The 20034-nt window shown below is 32.3% G+C and overlaps 2 protein-coding genes across 2 annotated transcripts in view; both read left to right on the top strand.

Annotated features, from left to right (window-relative positions):
- LOC134694150 (uncharacterized) overlaps positions 1-12543 on the top strand; it is a 42282-nt gene extending 29739 nt beyond the window's left edge. The window contains exons 19-37 of the mRNA XM_063555148.1: positions 222-401; positions 1099-1224; positions 1740-1928; positions 2308-2484; positions 2828-3100; positions 3715-3906; positions 4406-4589; positions 4918-5036; positions 5372-5496; positions 5980-6200; positions 6632-6928; positions 7660-7814; positions 8076-8363; positions 8747-8927; positions 9285-9472; positions 9939-10495; positions 10859-11190; positions 11508-11705; positions 12188-12543. Of these exons, the coding sequence (XP_063411218.1) occupies positions 222-401; positions 1099-1224; positions 1740-1928; positions 2308-2484; positions 2828-3100; positions 3715-3906; positions 4406-4589; positions 4918-5036; positions 5372-5496; positions 5980-6200; positions 6632-6928; positions 7660-7814; positions 8076-8363; positions 8747-8927; positions 9285-9472; positions 9939-10495; positions 10859-11190; positions 11508-11705; positions 12188-12543 (4338 nt within the window). The remainder of the gene's footprint in view (positions 1-221; positions 402-1098; positions 1225-1739; positions 1929-2307; positions 2485-2827; positions 3101-3714; positions 3907-4405; positions 4590-4917; positions 5037-5371; positions 5497-5979; positions 6201-6631; positions 6929-7659; positions 7815-8075; positions 8364-8746; positions 8928-9284; positions 9473-9938; positions 10496-10858; positions 11191-11507; positions 11706-12187) is intronic.
- A 158-nt stretch (positions 12544-12701) lies between these two features.
- Positions 12702-20034, top strand: part of LOC134694149 (titin-like) — a 210078-nt gene continuing 202745 nt past the window's right edge. The window contains exons 1-12 of the mRNA XM_063555147.1: positions 12702-13021; positions 13263-13521; positions 13898-14129; positions 14505-14650; positions 15033-15325; positions 15558-16045; positions 16449-16653; positions 17152-17284; positions 17496-17658; positions 17964-18094; positions 18613-18766; positions 19418-19519. Coding sequence (XP_063411217.1) covers positions 12713-13021; positions 13263-13521; positions 13898-14129; positions 14505-14650; positions 15033-15325; positions 15558-16045; positions 16449-16653; positions 17152-17284; positions 17496-17658; positions 17964-18094; positions 18613-18766; positions 19418-19519 — 2615 coding nt within the window. The 5' untranslated portion in view covers positions 12702-12712. The remainder of the gene's footprint in view (positions 13022-13262; positions 13522-13897; positions 14130-14504; positions 14651-15032; positions 15326-15557; positions 16046-16448; positions 16654-17151; positions 17285-17495; positions 17659-17963; positions 18095-18612; positions 18767-19417; positions 19520-20034) is intronic.

The following is a 20034-nucleotide window of genomic DNA, read 5'->3' as shown; positions in this document are numbered from 1 at the left end:
AAAATTGTTATACTAATAGTAAAACCAACCATTAATAAGATAAAATGAGTATAAATGGCTAAGTCTTATATGAATACATGAAGATGAGACATAGCATTAAAACAATTCTTCAAATTTGTGAAAAATATTCTGAAATTTTGCGAAACAATGCCAAAGTGTCAAAATCTGCAGAATTCTAATCTAGCTTAATCTTTAAAATTGGTGTTTTAAATTTTCTTCAGATCAATGATGATTCATCATTGAACATTAAACAAGCTGTATTGATTGTGGAGAGAATCATGACAGAAACACGAGAATCCATGACGACCTTGACCACCACATGGGAGTCATGGCAACAGAAAGTATCCTCCAGCCGGCAGTTTAAAACTCAATGGCACCAGTTTATACAAGATGCCAGAAAGGTAAAAGGTTCCTACTAATCAACAGCTATTAATATTTTTATTTTACAATTTACAACTAGCTTGTTCATTAAGATGTAAATTATCAGTCAAATGGAAATTGTACTTTATGACAAAAGTACTCTGTAGTAAATTGGATTGAAATATATAAAAAGAATAATTTTTAATTCAGTAAAATGCATGAAATTTTGATACTCTCAACAAAGGAGAAATTGTCAACGGAGTTTATGAAAGCTTGTTGACAGTATATGAATGTCAATGGATAATATTTATATAAAAGATAAATATAGCTTTAAGTTGAATATTTGAACTGTTTCCACTGAGTATAGTTCACAGTTTTGTTTTGAATAAACTAAAAAAAGTTTTACAGAAAAAAAAGAAACTTGCAAAATGGTTAAATAAAATGCCATGTTCTAAACTGCTTAGTTTGATTGATTGATGCTTTCTAAACATGCAGAAAGTTGCTTTGGAAAGAGCTTAGCTTCGTTGATTGAAGCTAACTTAACATCCAAAAAGTTGCTTTGGAAATAGCTTAGCTTCATTGATTATTGCTTTCTAAACATGCAGAAAGTTGCTTTGGACAGAACTTAGCTTCATTGGTTGTTGCTTACTTAACATTCAGAAAGTTGCTTTGGAATGTTATTCCACAAACTTTCTACAGATATTTGTCTGAAATCTTACGGTTCCTTGTCTTTTTCAGACAATAGATTGGGTGATGAGCGTAGAAAATGAGTTTTTCCCCGTAATCGCTGGTGAACTTGGAACCTCGGTGGAAACAGTTAAACATTATGAAAAACGTCTGGACGAATTCAGTCCAGTTTTTCAGGTAGGATTAATTTGTAATTGTTTTTACCTTCCAGACTATCGACAAGTGTATGAAGATGGAGAAAGATTTCTTTTTCCCAAATATTGGTGGTTACCTTGGCAACTCATCAGCTACTGCTGAGGAAATGCAGCTAAAATGCCAAGAGTTTGAACCCTTATACATGGTATGGAATAAAACGCTGTAAAGATGAAGTTTTGTGAGATAACTGCCAAACTGGTTTGAAAGGCATAAGGACAGAACCATCAGACTTTCATTTTTTGTTTTATATATAATAGTGAGAAGTAATAGATAAAGTTCATAACCCAATCATTTTGATTTAAAAACTATTCAATATTTATCAAAGAATTATTCCTTGAATTTATGATTTTTTCACTTGTAAAGGATTTAGTTTGGAAAGGCTCTAGGGTAGTCCAACACTGCAATTTCTTACAAAATGAGACAGAACAGCCCCAAATCATGTATGTCTTTACCATTGAAACAGTAAATGTAAGCAGTGTTTTCTTATTGTTTTCCAGAAAGGGCTAGAAGAATTGGAAAACCATATGACAACAGGAGAGATGCTCCTAATGAAAGGTGACACAAGAGGTCAACTGGATCAAATCATGAATGAACTGACCAAAGTCTATCATCGATTTAAAGCCCGAATACATGAGTATCATATACTGGTCAAAATGACAATACAATTCTTCAGAAATCTTGATCAGGTATTGACAATATTCATCTACCATAATTAATAGTTTGATATTTTTTATGAGCTTTTTTCATGTACAAGCTTCAGAAAAAGACAAAAAGTACATTTCGTAAAATATATGAAAAAGAAAGAAGCAAGTCTTCTTTTTAAGCAACACATCAACTATACTGTTAGTTTCAAAAAGAGATAAAAATTAAAATGTCTTTAATTTTAAATAAAAAAAATTGCAGGTCAATGATTAGTACAATAAAATATTTGAAACGAAAGAAATCTGTTTTTCTACATCTGGATTTCTGGAATAAATACATATTTTCAAAGCAGAATCTAATATAATTTTACTTATAAACTAAATATGAGATATCTTAGGCTATAAACATTCTTTTTCTTTATAGTTGGACAAACTGATAGAAAAGACTGAACAAGAATATAGTCAGTCTAACTTGCCGGCAGATTTAACTCATGCAGAAAAAATGTTGGAGGAACACAAACGTAAAAAAACAGAAGTATCAAGTCTTATTAACTACACCGCTGATGAAGGAGAGAAAATCGTTGTCAGAGTACGACAAACTGTAAGTCAAAAATTTTAATATTACTCACTCAGCAGTATAGACTTTTGTACTAAGGCAGCATTAAGCAAACAGAAATTAATCTTAATATTAGAGCTTAAGGGAAAATGTATTATTAAAGTTGTGAAAAGAGGTGCTTAAATCTGAAAGAAAAACATCAATGTGAATAGATATTGAATAAATCTTCATACTGGAAAACAGTTTCACTTGATAACCTGTTGACAAAAATAATATTTAAACAAAAAGCTAAAAAATAAAAAAAGTGAAATAGTATAGGAAAGCTATTGATGTTTTATACAATACCTTTTAAGATTTTTGTTAATTAAACCTCCTGTTTCCATTACAGGACGCTGAAGCGGCAGCACAAGAAGATGTAGAGAGAGTGCTGAACGTTACAGCTGAATATAAACAGCGGTGGAACCAGGCGTGGGAAGACCAAGAAAAACGCCTCAAACAGAATCTCCAGATCTGTCAATTTAATTACGATCTGAGGCAGATTCACTCAGAGATTGACGAACTACACCATCATTTACAAGCCAGACGGGGTAGCTATGGCAACTCATTGCCAGCTTCCAAAATGACGTCACAGGCTTTCAAACAATTTGAAATGACAGTAGAGGTAAGTGTGGATAAATTATTGTACTGTTTTATAAAATAATGGGATCTTCAGTATTGATCAACAGACTGTAAAAAGACATTGCCATATTAATATCTCAAAACAAACCATGCAGTAGAAGTAATGTGAAGGTAATTTCCTTTTTATGCCGTCGCCGTAGCAGAGGGGGAAAGAAGTTTTACCCTTGTCTGTCTGTGCATAAGTACGTACGAACATTCATCAGTACATCTTAAAATTGGTATCCTTTCTTTAAATTTAGTTAGCCTCAACCAAATGTTATGAAACTTATACACAATGCTCATTACCACTAAATACAGATCAGGTTTGAATTTTGGTGGCATCACTTTTATCATTCTAGACTTATGTCCCTTTACAAATGGAAAAATTGCTACATGTTTTGTTTCTGTTCTCTTACTCAAGTTTGCCTCATCCAAATGTTATGAAACTTAGACACAATAATCAGATCAAGTTTGAATTTTGGTGCCGTCACATTTATTTTTTTCTTTTAATAGAAAATTCTTTTTAATATCAAAACAAAGTTTAACTTGGGGAAATAATCAGTCTTTAAAACTAGATGCTTTTGTAATACAGAACTCAATGTAAATGTTTTTTTGCAGTTAATTGAGAAGAAAATCAACAAATTTACAAGTACCGCCGAGTTGATGGTGCAGGATCATCATTATGACTCCGCCCACATTGGCAGGGAAATTGATATGTTGAACACTAAATGGACAACATTCCATATGAGTGTACGTGATTACAGAAAGATGATTGACACATCCATCGACTATTATCAACTTACAGAAGAGGTCAGTGTAACCTTGAATTAAGGCATGCAAAGTTTGTAGATACTGATCCAAGAATTTTGTCACACCACAATAATGTATAAATGTTGGTATATGAGTGTCAACTTAGAAAATGCTGTTATGCACAAAAAAAAAAAAAGCATGGCTGTCTGGTAAACACTTGTGACAAAATTTACTGATATATAAACAAACAAGTGACAATTAATTCTGTATACTTTAAAATTATTCTCATTGGATACTGCATTCAAAATACACTTGACCAGAATGGTTATATTGGATAAATATTGATAAAACAGCAACCTAACTACTCTACTAACTATAGCTGTCTTTTACAAGCTAGCAAAAATATATTGTGAACTTAAGCTTTTCAATCTAATCTAAATCATGATTAAAGACTCAATTAGTACAAATATGTTGACAAGACAATTAAGTGAAAAGTAACTTTGAACTTTGAAAAAAAATTACATATTATAATCTGAATAATAATTGATATGTTTTGCAGACTGAACAATGGTTGAAAGATGGAAATAATTTATTAAATGACATTGGTCGTAAAATCGTCCAGTGTAAGACCCCCCAGGAAGTTGATGACCTCGTGAAACCGATGGACCAATTCCTGCAGGAAGGCAAACCCAAACAAGAAGAGAGACTCAGAAAATTATCTGAGCTAGCTGTAGAGCTATATGGTGGGTACAAATACAGCCAATCATCTTAATGCTACAAATTTGCTTTAAATTTAAATCAAAAGTTCTAAAAATGATTTCCTTAGTTTACAAATGATGACATGTTTTGGTCTGATTAAAAACAAGGAAAGATAAATGATACCATTTTGCTCACTACAAGCATAAACAAGTTTTACATTTGTAGCTGTTTGATGAAAAGAAAATTTGTGGCACATTTTGAAAAGAATGTAACTGAAGTAAATGAAAGCCCTAATCTTGTATGTATATTGAAAGACTTTTATCTGACATGTATATTGCAAATCATAATAATGTATTTGTTTTATCTTTGTAGGCAATGAGGGCCCCAGTCGTGTGCATGATATATTTGCACAGAATGAGGACTTGATGCAATCGCTCCAGCAGGCCAGTAATCAAGTAACTAATATAAAACACAACCTCCAAGAAAGAGAGGTAGGTCATAATAGATAACCCATGCTATTTAATAGATGTATTCTCTAATTTAAACAATAAATATAACTAATCGTATAAACATTTCAGAAAAATTCTTGAAATATTTCATAATAATATTTTGGAATTTATATAGATTTATATAATATTAAACAGCTAGTAAATTTAGAATTAAGAATAGGGTTATTGGAAATCCGTTCTTGATTGATTACAATTGGATCCATATCTATGGCAGTTTTTGTTTTATTCTTAATATTGCAATATATTTTATTCTATTAATTTATACATTTTTAGATCTTGGTCAACTTTATGACCTCTTTTATGTTTTTGTTTTAAAGGTTGGTCCCCCAGTCGCTGAACAAGCAATTCAGCCAATGGAAGTCATGGTAACTGCCTCTGCACAGAGGTCACCCCCAAAAATACTGAAACATTTACAGAATGCTGAAGTTGTAGAAGGAGAAAAGTAAGAAGACTAATCCTTTGTTATACCCAGATTATTTATGATCCCTCTACTCTCTAAATATACATTGAAATGTAATGGAGAAAGTACTTTGCTTAGGCTCTTTGCTGGAAAACAAATCAAATTATACACTCGCAAATGATCATTAAGATACTGTTTAGAGTAATTTTAATAAATGAATAGAGTTGTTAATTATGACATTTGATGGATATACTATTACTTCAAAAACTGACGATAAAAAAATAAGCCTATGTAATAGTGCCATTACTAAAATATAAACTGAAATCCTACAGTAATGATATATTTTTATTGACTTGAATACAGCTCTCTGTGTACACAACATTTATTGACACATGACATATTTTGAGGCATTTTTATACGACCACAAAAATTCAAAAAAAAAATCCTTTTGATTTGTTATCTATCATCAGTTACACATTTGATTGGCTGTAATTTTATATTTCCACATTTTGTTTTTCGTTACAGATTCACATTTGAAAGTCATGTGGATACTCCTGTCCAACCGACAGTTATATGGTATAAGGATAATATGCCATTAAACAGTCCAGATTATGAGACACAATACAGTGATGGCATTGCCACACTGACCATTGAAGAGACATTTTCTGAAGACACTGCCCGATACATGGTTAAGTTTAATACTTACCTGGGATCTGCAGAATCTTCAGCTCATCTTACTGTTAGAGGTCAGTATATCTTAATTTGTAAAAAAAATCAAATTTACAGACATAGACATGACCGGATACTGAGGTCAGATGGTGGATATTATATTTAGTAACTTTTTTTGTAGAAAGATGTTATTAAAATACAAAAAGGACATTCAATTTATAAACTGGTCCATCATATTTGCAAGTTATAAAATTATGAACTCCACTGATGCACAATATGAGCTTATTGAAAGTAAAGACCCCAATAGAATTGATATATAAATCTTTCATGAAAAGTGACTTTACAAAATTTTGTTTTTCACTAAACAATATTCAAGTCAGTTGATAGTGGTAATTTTTAAACTAACACTCAACTGTAGGGTTAGGATACATAGGAGAAACCATTTAGTTCTGATGTACGGAAACATATTCTGACCTTTTCAAATCCTGACTGATCAAATCTATTTCAGAAATGCACCAACAAATTATACCACCTGATTTCACAAAGAATTTGAAATCAGTTGATGTTCTAGAGGATGCCCCATTCGCATTTGAATGTCATGTGACCGGTATCCCTTCACCCACCATATCCTGGAAAAAAGACGATTTAAGTATCGACAATTCACCAGAATATGTTATGACTAAGATCAATGGCACATGTTGCCTCAAGATCCGCAAAATAGGCCGTCATCACAGTGCCCGTTATACATGCAGGGCCAATAATCCTGGAGGGGAGGCCGCATCATCTGCCCGCCTTAATGTAGTCCGTAAGAGCCTATACTTTTCTAGGCATGTTGTGTAGCCAGGCATGCTTGATCCCTTTTCAATCCTATTGTTGTTAAAGTTAAACAAAAAAACTAAATTTGAGTTTTGAAAAGCATGGCTTACATATTATTTTGAAAGTATTTACAGAGCTGTTGGTATCTTCAGTTGAGGTAAAACTATAAACGCTGTCATCCGAGTGTTTTAGCATGAATGATATTTGTATAAACTGGACATTTTATGTATCTCCTCTCTTTTTTTTTATATGAGTGACCAGCTTTGATTTTAACCACCTTTATGTTGTAATTTTTGTATGCTTGCAAACTACCTTCCTATTTATTTTTGAATCCTTCCAAGCAAAGGTGGCATGTTAAAATTTCAATTTTTTGCAGTAAAATTTCATGTTGTGGTGTGATTTATTTATTTGTTTATAAACGTTTGCAGAAGTCTAAGTATGTTGTACTTTGAAAGCATTTTCCTATCAATAGTTGTGTTCAGTCCAAAACATTTTATTTTGTTTCAAATTAAAAATAAAAACAATCAGAATGAAAGAAAAAGCAAAAAATCTAAATTCTTTTATATCTTGCCTAGTAGGCTATCTTTTCAACACTGTTTTAAATAACTTGGAATTTAAGAAAAATAATGTAAATCGTAAGTTAACTGTTTTTAAAAATCTAGAAAAAAAATGTAGCATTTATAAATGAGTTGACACTATATGTAATACCTTTCTTTATAGCACTAGACAGACCAGTGATACATCAAATGACCAATGATATCAGCATGCCAGAAGGCAAAGGTTTCAAAATAGAGGTCATATTCTCAGGGTCACCAACACCAGAGGTCGCATGGTTCAGAGGTCAAGACAGAGTTGTACCATCATCTGTTTTTAAGGTAAATGTTGCTCATAATGAGTTGAACTTAATTTGGATTAAATTATTTATTTTGCAGGAATACCATGATCTTCCAGTCAAATTTACAAAAAATAATCTTCTGTTTATTTCATATTTAATATGAGGTAGATTAAAAAGCAACTCTCAAATTATGAAAGCATGAAATGAAATATAATCACAGAAAGGGATCAAAGAAAAAAGCACAAAATAGAGATAACGCCACCATACTACACAAACACTGAAGTTTATTATTTATTTATAGATCACAATAGAGATTAACAGAACCACATTACAAGTAACAGAAGCCTACCCTGAGGATTCAGGAGCCTATACTGTCATCCTACAGAATGCTGCAGGAGAAATACAGAAAACTTGCCAAGTCAATGTAGAAAGTTTCTACTCAAGTGCTGCAGAGGATATGTCACAAGCCTCAGCAGAAAATGAACCAATGGCTCCTAGTTTTACTCAGAAACTAGCCCCACTTAGAGAAGCCATGGAAGGAAGCCGTGTCCGACTGGACTGTGTTCTTGTGGGACATCCAGAACCAGAGGTATATACTTATATGATTTATCATAAACTCTTTCTGAAAAGTAATTTAGTTTTAATAGTTATTTTGTTTGTAAGGTAACTGCAGAACAAATAAATCAATGATTCTGATAAACACTGAATTTAACTGATATTGTATAATTAGATTTAGATTTTTGGTGAAAAATATGTAGGACATTTTAATCTGTCCCTTAAACATTTGTGACAACGAAATAAGAAAATTTAAATTATTTTTCGATTGAAAGAGCATATAGTTGAGGTTTTTTTCTGTTAACTTCTTGTCATACATGTATAAACAAATGGAAAATCTTAATGTAAATTATCATTTTCTTTTAATTAAAAATTGCATATTCAAATAAAATATAATAAATCTATAAACATCTGTAGGTTGTATGGTTCCACAATGATAAACCTGTGAAGGAATCTAAAGACATCCAGCTGTTGTTTGAAGGAGATCGGTGTACACTAAGTATCCAGGAAGCTTACCTAGAGGATGCTGGTGTATACAGATGTGAAGCACGTAATCCATACGGAAACGATCAAACTGTATCAAAACTACATGTAGAACGTAAGTTTATACTCTTAATTTATTTATTCAAGTTGTAGAATAAATTATGTTTTGAATAGTTCAGAAACACCACAATTGCTAAGCTTTTTATATTGAAATCTTTGCTCAAATTCGGCATAATATGCCTAGTGTGGCACTTCTTTTTAGGTACTTTACCAATGCAGAAAAGCTGCATTTTTTAGAGAATCCAATAACTGTGAAAATTTGTTGAGGTAATAATAATATATAATAGTATATAAAAGGTATAATCTGTATACTAATGTATTTGCCCAAAATTTTCATGTACGCTATTTAAAAAAAAAAATCTTTATTAACATTCATTTTTAGTAACCATCTTCTATATTTTTTATTTTTTAGCTCTGAGTGAATTGAGTGATGCTTCAGTAAATGAGGCAACACCTCCAAAATTCACACAATTATTGCGTGATCTGAATGTCCAGTCTGGACATCGTGTATGTCTACAGTGTAGGGTGACAGGTCATCCTATCCCAGATGTCCAGTGGTTCAAGGATGGAAAACCAATTGAACTTGGACCTGACTATCAGGTAAGTCATACATAATAAACAGTTGCTGCTAACAAATGTGTAAAATCTTAATCTGGATATTGTAAGAGTAAAGTTCTATCTCCCTTAATATTGAATTAAAATGGCTACCACAAGTATACTTGACTGAACCCGCTTACTATTATTACTAATCAAAGTAACTTTCACTTTACAACTTGATTTTTCTTCTGCAGAAATTTAACAATATTATAACAGATTTAAGTGTATAAATGTACTCAGTTAATTTTCTAAGTAACCGTGAAAACTATTGTTTTGTTCCTTGATATCCATATACCATTCAGATGACGATATCTTTATATTACATGACTCATACTTGTGTTGACTCTGAGTTGTCTATTGTGGTCAGTTTAAGTCAAACATATTGAAGAATTGCCTGATTATGAAGTAATATATCAAAGCAATGATAAAAATTACACAATGAAATTTAATAAATCATTATCTTTTACAGGTGACAGCCTTTGCTGATGTACATAACTTAACAATCCCAGAAGCCTTTGTAGAAGACACAGGAACTTACATGGTCAAGGCAGTAAATATGGTGGGAGAAGCTAAGTCATATGCTAAACTGTCTGTGAAGACAACACCAGAACCAATGGAGACATCAGAAGTCATGAAAATGAGACAAATGATCCAAACCAAAGAATCTCAGGAAACAAAGTTAGTGAAGAAAGAACTGGAACAATCACCTCCTGAGTTCCAAAGACTCTTCCATGATATGACAGTCAATGCTGGGGAACCAGTAAATATCGAGTGCTCAATATCTGGCAGTCCTAAACCTAAGGTCACATGGTATTTCAACGGAATGCCAATAGTGTCACGTGACTATATCATCAGAATGGAAGGTACAAGACATACATTACATATCCCAGAGACGTTTGATGAAGATTCTGGAAGGTTTTCTATTACAGCAGAAAATCCTCTGGGCAAGGCAACATGTTCTGCCTATCTCTTTGTGGAAGAAGAATCTACCATACCTAAGACCAGAATATTTGGAAGTTCTGAAATGTAAGTAGATGAAAATGAAAATAAAACCTCATAAATCTGGTTTGTTAAAGTGCTTAAATGGGTTACCTTTATCAGAATTGCTCAAATCCTTAAATTTTAAAACCATGGATGTAAGAAATAATCATATACGAAATGAAATAATATGGGATTATCATCCTGTTCTATACAAAAAAAGGTAATGTTGAGCACTGTCTTTTTACCACAACTTGTTGAATTGAAAAATTAGTCAGTACAAATAACTGTAATGGTAAATAATTTCAGTATCACTTTACATACATAGAATTCAAATGATTTTATAGTTTATTAGTTCTGCTCTTATAATCAATCAATTATTAAATGCATTTTATTAACATTTATTTATAGGACAAGACGTGTGTCTAAAACAGAAACTGTATCTTCACATGAGACAAGAATAAGTCGTTTCATAGAGACACAAGAGTCACCACAGCCTACATACATACCGTCATCAGAAAAACATAGCACTACGATTACCACTGATGTTACACCCCAGTATGATATCAGACCAATAGAAACCAGAGAGACACATTCTACCATACTAAACACTGATGTAAAACCAAGATTCCAGCCGGTAGATTTGACCATTGCTGTACCTGTACCTCCCAAGTTTGTACAGGCTTTGAAAAACATAGAAACTATGGAAGGAACTAGAGTCACATTTGAAGGAGTTGTTTCTGGTAAGTCTGATTATAGGTTTCTAAAAACCTTGGAAAGTTGATAGAGTGCTACTAAAGTGTAGCTTTTCTTTATACTTGAATGAGAAATTATATTTAAAATTGTATTGAGTGAAATTGTTTCTTCTGGGTTAAAAAAACCAGCTGATTTTGCCCATTTAGTGTAAAGCAGGGTTTAATATCATATCACATTAATTACCATATTTTCCTCTTGAAATTGAGAGGACATTAAATACTATTCATGATCGTCATCAATATGTTGCTAATGGCAAGAATAACTGATACATAAATTTGAAAAATATATGCATTTTAATTTTCAGGTAAACCAGAACCAAGTATCAAATGGTACCGTGAAGGAAAAGAACTTACAGACAAGGCTGATTTTGAGATATCGTACCACGATGGACGTGTATCTCTTAATATTCCTGAGGCTTTCCCTGAAGATCAAGGACAGTTCAAATGTACAGCTAGAAACATGGCTGGCCAAGCCTCAAGTTCTGCAGAACTTATTGTCAAAGGTAAGCTTAAATATCACAATGATAGCAATAGATTATTGTAAATTCAGAAATTATTTGGAGGTTTTTATTATTGCAAAAAATCCAATGGAGTTGAAAACACAATAATTTAAACTTTCATTTTGAAATTTTTTATATAAATTAAACTGGATTTTTTCTCAAAATCGTAAAAATGAAAATCCCATTATAGTCTAAAATGAAAAAAATCTCAATAATAAATGCAGGTAATAACTTCTGAATTTACAGTATTCCTGCCAATTTATTTTATAAAAAAATCATATGAATTCTTAACCATAAATCTTTTGGAACTATTATAAATTGAGAATTCATTTAGATATGTAGAAATGAAGATATAGTACTTCCTCAAGTTAGCAGGACTATGATCTAATGATTAAGGAAAATTGGAATCGCTAAATAATTGTTAAAAGGAGGTTTTTGAAGATTGCAGAAGAATTTAGTTGACATTTTGATTTTTGTCTTTTTAGCATCAATGGTACCACCATCATTTATACAGAGACCACAAACACAGACTGTTAAGGAGGGAAAACCTGTTCGCTTCACAATCCGTGTTGCTGGACAACCTCCCCCAGAAATCACATGGTACAAAGATGGATCTAAGATCACAAGTTCTCCCGACTTTGAACTTGTCCAGGAAGATGATGTACACTCCTTGAACATCCCTGAAGTATTCTTTGAAGATGCTGGACAGTACACTGTTGAAGCTAAAAATCCTGCTGGACAAACTCAATGTACAGCTAATCTTAGGATTGAAGGTATGCTTTTAAATACTAGTGGCTTGAACAGAGCAGTGATCAGTGTTACTTGTCTGAATTTTTTGTAAAAGTTTGGTCATACGATATCATATGAGGTTTTAATTTTGATAGCTTTCATATTTGAAAAGATTTTTTACAATAAATAAAGAAAAAGAATCTGAAAAAAATTGTTTGTAACCATCATCAGTTGTAAGTGATATAAGTATTAATAACAAAGAAATTATATTTACAGTTCCAATGGAAGAATCAGTTCCTGATAAAGCCAAGCCTGTAACTGAGGAGAGATTTGAGCCTAAGAGAGCTCCAGCAGCACGATCTGCTCCCGAGGAGCCAACACCAAAAGTCAGGAAACTACAACTCCCATCAGACTTTGTCAAGAAGACAGAATCTCCACGTGAAGTATCACCTCGTGACCAGAGGTACAGAGAAGAAGTCAAAATGGAAATGGGCAGGAAACCAGATATGCCTACTTATGAGCAAACCTTCAGACTACCTGCTGGAGAACCAGTACAAGTTACACCTAAACAGAAACCAAGATTTACTCAAGTTAGTTTTTGTGGACAATTCTCTTTGTACAGAATCAACAAATTTTTAAAAATTGTTTTTGAAATATAATTAAAGATTATTTTTTTTTCCTCAAATTAATTGAAAAAATTTTGTTTTACTGTTTATATTAAATGTAATTATATATAGAAAATAATGATTAAGATTTTCTGGATATAAGATTTTACTTTTGTTACCAATTTCAATGTCTAACTATTTTAACAAAACTATATTTGAATTACAGCCTCTACAGAACAAGAATGTAGACCAAGGTGAGCCTGTTGTATTTGAAGCTCGTGTTGAAGCTCATCCAGAACCTATTATTAAATGGTACAGAGATGATGTTGTTGTCAGAAGCTCTCCAGACTACGAGATAACTTATGACAATGGAGTATGCAGACTTAGCATTGCTGAGACATTCCCAGAAGATTCTGGTGTGTTCAAGGTCATTGCTACCAATGCTGATGGATCAGATACAACACAGGCTAAACTACAAGTACAAAGTAAGTCATCAGGTTCTTCATATGAACCAAATAATTATTTTGCATCAACACTGTACATAAAAAAATCAACCACACATAAAAAATATGCAATGGCTGTGCAGGGCTGTTTGATCAAAAGAAACCTGATTAATTAAAAGATTTTCATCTTTATAAAAGTTACTGAAGTTTTTAATAGATAACAACCTTTTCTCTTAGAATTTGACATTTTGACAGATTAAAAAAACAAAACATAACATGTTCCTTAAATTTTTGAATTTTATGTATTTTATGATTTATAATATGCATTGCGCAATATTGTTGTTTTGTTAAACTTTGCCACTTTTAACTGACAATCTGTTAAAAATATGATGTTAATGTTTAAATTGACCTATTTCAGGATCACCAATCATGTCACCAGTGAGTGAAGCATTCAAGGCAGACAAAGCTCCAACAAGGGAGGAAAGAATTCCATCCCCTATTGAGCCTGAAGCTCCTCGCTTTACACAATTACCACAAAACCAGAAACTTAAAGAAGGCACCAATACAGTATTTGAATGTACTGTTATGGGTAAACCTTTCCCAGATGTATCCTGGAGAAAACGTGGATTCCCAATCAGGGTTAGCCAAAGGTTTGTATGGAAGATATTGGAATACATGTATTTTATAGTACAATTTAATAAGAAACAATGTTGTATTTAAAGTTATCAGTGACATATAATACAGAATCTTTTTCCTCTGTAATTATGAAAATATTTATTAGAATTTTATAAACTTTCGTATCTAAATTTAAAAAAAAATGAATTATGCCACTGAATATTTCTTATGTTACTTGATTATAAATTTGGACTGCCACTTTATGGAAAAATCAAGATAAATGTGACAATCTAGGAAATTTAATGTACTTTTGATCAGCTGTTGACTGTGAACTAGAATTACTTTTTCATATTTTAAAAGTGTGTCTAAAATTTGTCCAAATATAAGTGTATTGGTTGATATTTTTTCAGATACAGGATAACAATAGATGAGAATTCAGGAAGGATAACTCTGACTATTGTCAACAGTAAACCTGATGATGTAGGACAGTACACATGTACTGCTGTTAACCTGATGGGACAGACAGACACCACAGCCACACTTATACCACCAGAAGGTAAGCCACACTTATACAGCCAGAAGGTAAGCCACACTTATACAACCAGAAGGTAAGCCACACTTATACAGCCAGAAGGTAAGCCACACTTATACAGCCAGAAGGTAAGCCACACTTATACCACCAGAAGGTAAGCCACACTTTTACCACCAGAAGGTAGTGTATACAATACTTTACTTTTACCTTGCAATTTTCTGTATGCCTCATTAGGTGCACCTATACTATAAAAAAGATGATGGTTGACATTAGGAAACTAAAATTATCATCTGAAAATATAAACTATTACCAGAAAATGAAAACGTTTTGAAATACTCTGAATCTAGTCCATACATTTAAAAATTTAGTTTCTAAAGATTTTATAGATTATAAATTTTGTTTACAGAAAAAATGGCACCACCACCTCCAGCACCAAAGACATGGCAACCAATGGTCACTGAGCAACCATTGAAACCATGGCAACAACAGCCAGAGATGACACAGCAGCCAACTAGACCATGGTACCAGCAGCCAGATGTCACACAACAGCCGGTCAAACCATGGCAACAACAGCAAGAGATGGCACAACCTCGTAAACGATCAGACTTCTTTGTTCCAAGATCTGAAAAAAATCTTGAGACCAACATACAATATAGACTGTCTCAGGAAAGAGAAGTCCCTATTGTAACATCTACTTTGGTAAGTATATTATATCATTTGATTTCATAACTGAAAAAATATAATGATTTTATCAGATCAGCAGAATTCTTGAAAATTTCATTGCATATATCAAAAAAGATACTACATTATGTTTGTGTATGAAAATGTATGACTTCATATGACTTCGTTTAAAAATAATTTAATGTTATTTGTTGATCAATTTTTTGTAACTTTTTTCAAGTTTTTAATTTGAATTATTATATATTGACAGGAATTTACTCCAACTGGATTTGAACAAAGTTTGATGCAGAAACAGTTTTACAAAGAAGGCCATATCAAATTCTCTAGTGAGACTGAAACATCTGAGTATGAATCTGATGTAACAACAGACAGAGTACAACCAAGTGCTCCTGCACCTCCTAAAATAGTGCAGGAACTCAAAGACTTTAGATTACTTGAAGGATCTGATGCAACATTTGTTTGTCGCATCACAGGAAGACCACGCCCTAAAGTAGCTTGGTATAAAAATGGCCAGAGAATAAAACGTAGCACTCGTTACGAGATGAAATATAATAAAGATGGCTACAGTACATTACGCATCAGAATGGCTTTACCAGAAGATGCTGGACATTATACAGTATTGGCTGTGAACTCTTCAGGAAAGGACACATGTTCTAGTGAACTGTACGTGGATAGTATAGGAAATATTGATTCCACATCATTTGTTGGAAAGGAAGCCTTAGACAAAATACTTGGAGTGTAAGTGTCATAGCAATTGTATTTGTTATAATTGAAAACTATCAATTTTAATTTGTCAGAAATCTTGATTTAGGCATATTTTGTTACTGCTGAAGTTTCATATAGTTGTATGTGAAGTATAGATCAAATTTTTTTTTTAGAATTGAATATTTTACATTTGTCTTTTATTGCTCACTATACTTATGAGTTTTGCTAATTGTTGAATTCAATTGGGTAAGAGCCTATGTTTGTTCTCACTCCTTTGAAATGGGCATCATTAAGAATTCAATACATTGAAGTGTGCCTTGCAGCTTATAGTATACATTTGTGACTAATGAGTTTATATTTTATATTTATTGTTTTGCATGCATCAATTGGATAAAAAAAAAATAATAATAACAAAACTCTTTATTTTACTTTTTAGTGACAAAGATAAGGACAAGCGCCCAGAAGAAGAGGGAGGCATCATGGAGGCCCTATCTAGGCCCCTGTTTAAGAAAGTCCCAGAGGACCGTGAAGTCAGAGAGGGCAACACTGTAAGATTTGATACCCTTGTCTCTGGACGTCCAGCCCCAGAATTAACATGGTACAGGGATGATGTACAAGTTCACAATGATGACCAACACAAGGTAAGAAGTTAACAGTAATGACCATAGAAATGTCAATTCATCTCAATAGAATATAAAAGATGGTATAATAAAATATTCAAATCCAAGTTTGGTCAGGTGAAACAGCATGATTAAGTGTTACTGTTCCTAAGTATTAAAACTATATAACGTCCTCAATGATGAACAATGGAGTTTAGATTTTACAACCAGATCAGATCTTTAAGAAACAAAGAAAAGTGCAATAAAGATATTATTTTAGAAAAAGAAAAAAAAGAAGGACAAGGAACCGAAACAACACATTATTAAAAGGAAAAAAATACAAACAACACTCTGGAAAACATCACACTGAAGACTTAAAGACTAAGCAACATTGTGTTTAGGAAATAAGTAAACGCAAATTCTGAGAATAAATATATGACATAAACTTAATGATTTAAAAATGGAATTGTAAAAAGTTATAACGAAAAGCATATAATAGTATATGATATTTTTAACTATATTAATTATTTCTTGTAATAGATTGTTGTCAATGAAGATGGAGTGAACTCCCTGATCATTCTGGCTGCTTCCAGAAACGATTCCGGACATTATGTATGTCTTGCTAACAACAAGGCAGGTGAAAACTCATTCACAGTGGAGCTTAAAATACTAGGTAGGTTTACTTTTATTATTTAATAATTGATGTGATGTCAAAAACTTGTATCTATGCGTCAATATATTATTAGGGTAAATGAAAAGCACTAAATTGTAGATGGGGATAAGTCGAAGTGATTGAAAAATTGTGATTTTAGTTTAAAATAGAACTTTGAATTTTAAATATAAAAGTAAATTGGTTTTAATCATTTCCATTTGATATTTTATAGAAAAAGAACAAATGCAACCGCCCAGATTTGTAGAAAGGATACAGAACTTCAACATTCGTGAAGGTCAACCAGTAACCTTGAGATGTCAGGTAATTGGTATACCACAGCCAATGATAAGCTGGCAGAAGGATGGCAAGATGCTGATCCCAAACAAACCTTACAGGTGAGAGTTTTATAAATATGGATACACTGTAAAATCAAATTTATTCATATATTAAAATAGTAAAGAAAACATAACATAGTCTAAGTGAAAAAGGTGAATTTCATTTTTGTAATGATATATTTTGAACTATGACTTGTATCAAAAATGATTAAGATTAAAACAAGGAACTATCTACAATTTGACATACTTTTTTCTAGTTTTTACAAAATCCAGAGCATCAGAATTCTATGAAATCACCCTTTTACTGTAGCTTTGTCTAATACATTTTAAAGACTACATTATAACTTAATCTGATATGTTGTTAGGATTGAGACAGAAGGTGGCAGGTCTACACTGACCATTGATACAGTAGAACCATTTGATTCTGCCTGGTTCCAGTGCTCTGCTGCTAATGTGGCTGGAACAGCTACAACCAGAGGAAAACTGACAGTCAAATGTAAGTAGTAATATCCTTGATATGTCAAAGACCGATTATTGGTTGTATTGCCTCAAATTATAGATGTTGAAAGACTTTTTAAAGCTTTTGGCTCTTTAGTTATTCGAAGAGAAAGCGGACAAATTTTCTAGATAAATTTGTGGAATAAAAATGAATATTAAGGATTATTAATATTATTTATATTTTCAATGAAATAACTTTAAAATATTTGAAGAAATGCTTGAATATAAACTCATCATAGACACCAGGACTAAATTTTGTATATACGTCAGGCGCACGTTTCGTCTACAATAGATTCAATCTATTCCAAAAATAAAATCGAATCCAAAAAAGTTAAAAAGGCCAAAAAAAAGCACAAAGTTGAAGAGCATTGAGGAACAAAATTCCTTGAAGTTTTGCCAAATCAAGCTAAGGTAATCCATGCCTGAGGTAGAAAAGCCATAGTATTTCAAAAATGGTTGAATATAGCATTTAGAAGTAAATGTTGTAATTGTATGATTACTCATGACTATTTTTAGCTGAGGTAAAGAAACCAGAACCAAAGAAGAAGATAACCATACAGAAGAAACAAGTATCCCCAGTTAAAGAGGTGCCAGAGCCTGCGCCTAAACCTGTGGTCCTTAGGCCTACACCAAAACCACAGCCGGTCACACCAAGGACAGACTCACCACCGTAAGTCAACATTTATATAATAGAAGCTCATTTGGGATGAGAAAAAAAAAGAGATATAATTTTGGCATGAATAATCTCCCAAATGAGTTTGTTTTTCCCCAGGGTTGGATCCCAGTGGATCTGGTTTTGTTTTGACTCTTACATAGGACAATGTTTTATCAGAGAACATTGACCAATTGCAAATATACTTTGTGTTCTATATGCACATCTATTGATGGTAAGTACAAGTACAATATAGTAAGACATTCTTGCTTTTTGTACATGCATGAGATGAAGGGATCCTAAATACCCTTCATAAAAGTCATTGTTTTTCTGTAACATCGTGTATAGTTAGTATGGTAATTCTGCTTAAATGCCAATTACCAAGCTTGAAAATTATATTATATTTTGTAAAATACCACTTCCCTTATAAGTCAAGATAAGATAGATGTGATTTAATGTTTTAGTGATATATTCTTATCATGTGATAAATAAACAAAGTAGCTTCGAGATTGCTACTGTTCTTTCTTGCTTATATAAAATGAGGAATTCTTGTCCTATCTTTACTTTTGAAATTATGGAAATACTTGTCAGAAAATGAAGAAATCATCTTTTTAGCATTAAAAACCTGCTCTTGTTTTCTTCTAACCTTACCTTGTTTCCTTTTGACAGACATTATGACATCCAGAAAGAGGGCTTTGTACAACAGATTTCCTATGTCACAGAGGGCGCTAGTGCTACTCTTAGACTGGTCCCTGATGAGGAAGCTAAGAGGTTACTATTGTTGTTTGGCATGATCTGGATTTTTTTCCCCCTGATTGTTTGTTTTCATCCATGGTTGCCTTTCAGTCAGATTAGATTTATTCTATTTCTGTTGAATGCTAGTGATTTGTGTTTTTATGGTAGATTATTTGCATGTATTGAGTTCTGAATGCAATTAGGAAAGAAAAAGAAAAAAAATGATAATAAATGGAAATATGATTGGTGATTGATAAGACTGAAGGCATTGAAAATATGAATCAAATAAACCAACAGAGAAAAAAATCATTTTGGAATTTTCCAAAAGTTGAACAACTATGTTGTAGAGTTATTTTGCAATTCAAGCCTGTCATTTTTAACCAAATCAAACCTTTTGTGACAGTAACTTTTAATTATAGAGATATGTTTAACATGTATGAACAGTTTTTTTAACAGCATGTTAGATTGTCAACATTTCCCAATGTGTAATGTGAACTTCAAAAATAGTCAAAATAATATAAAACTTAGTCCTGTAACCCTTTACAGAAAGT

This window comes from Mytilus trossulus, chromosome 13, assembly GCF_036588685.1.
Source record: "Mytilus trossulus isolate FHL-02 chromosome 13, PNRI_Mtr1.1.1.hap1, whole genome shotgun sequence".
Lineage (NCBI taxonomy): Eukaryota > Metazoa > Mollusca > Bivalvia > Mytilida > Mytilidae > Mytilus > Mytilus trossulus.
This window is presented reverse-complemented; position numbering and strand designations above follow the sequence as displayed.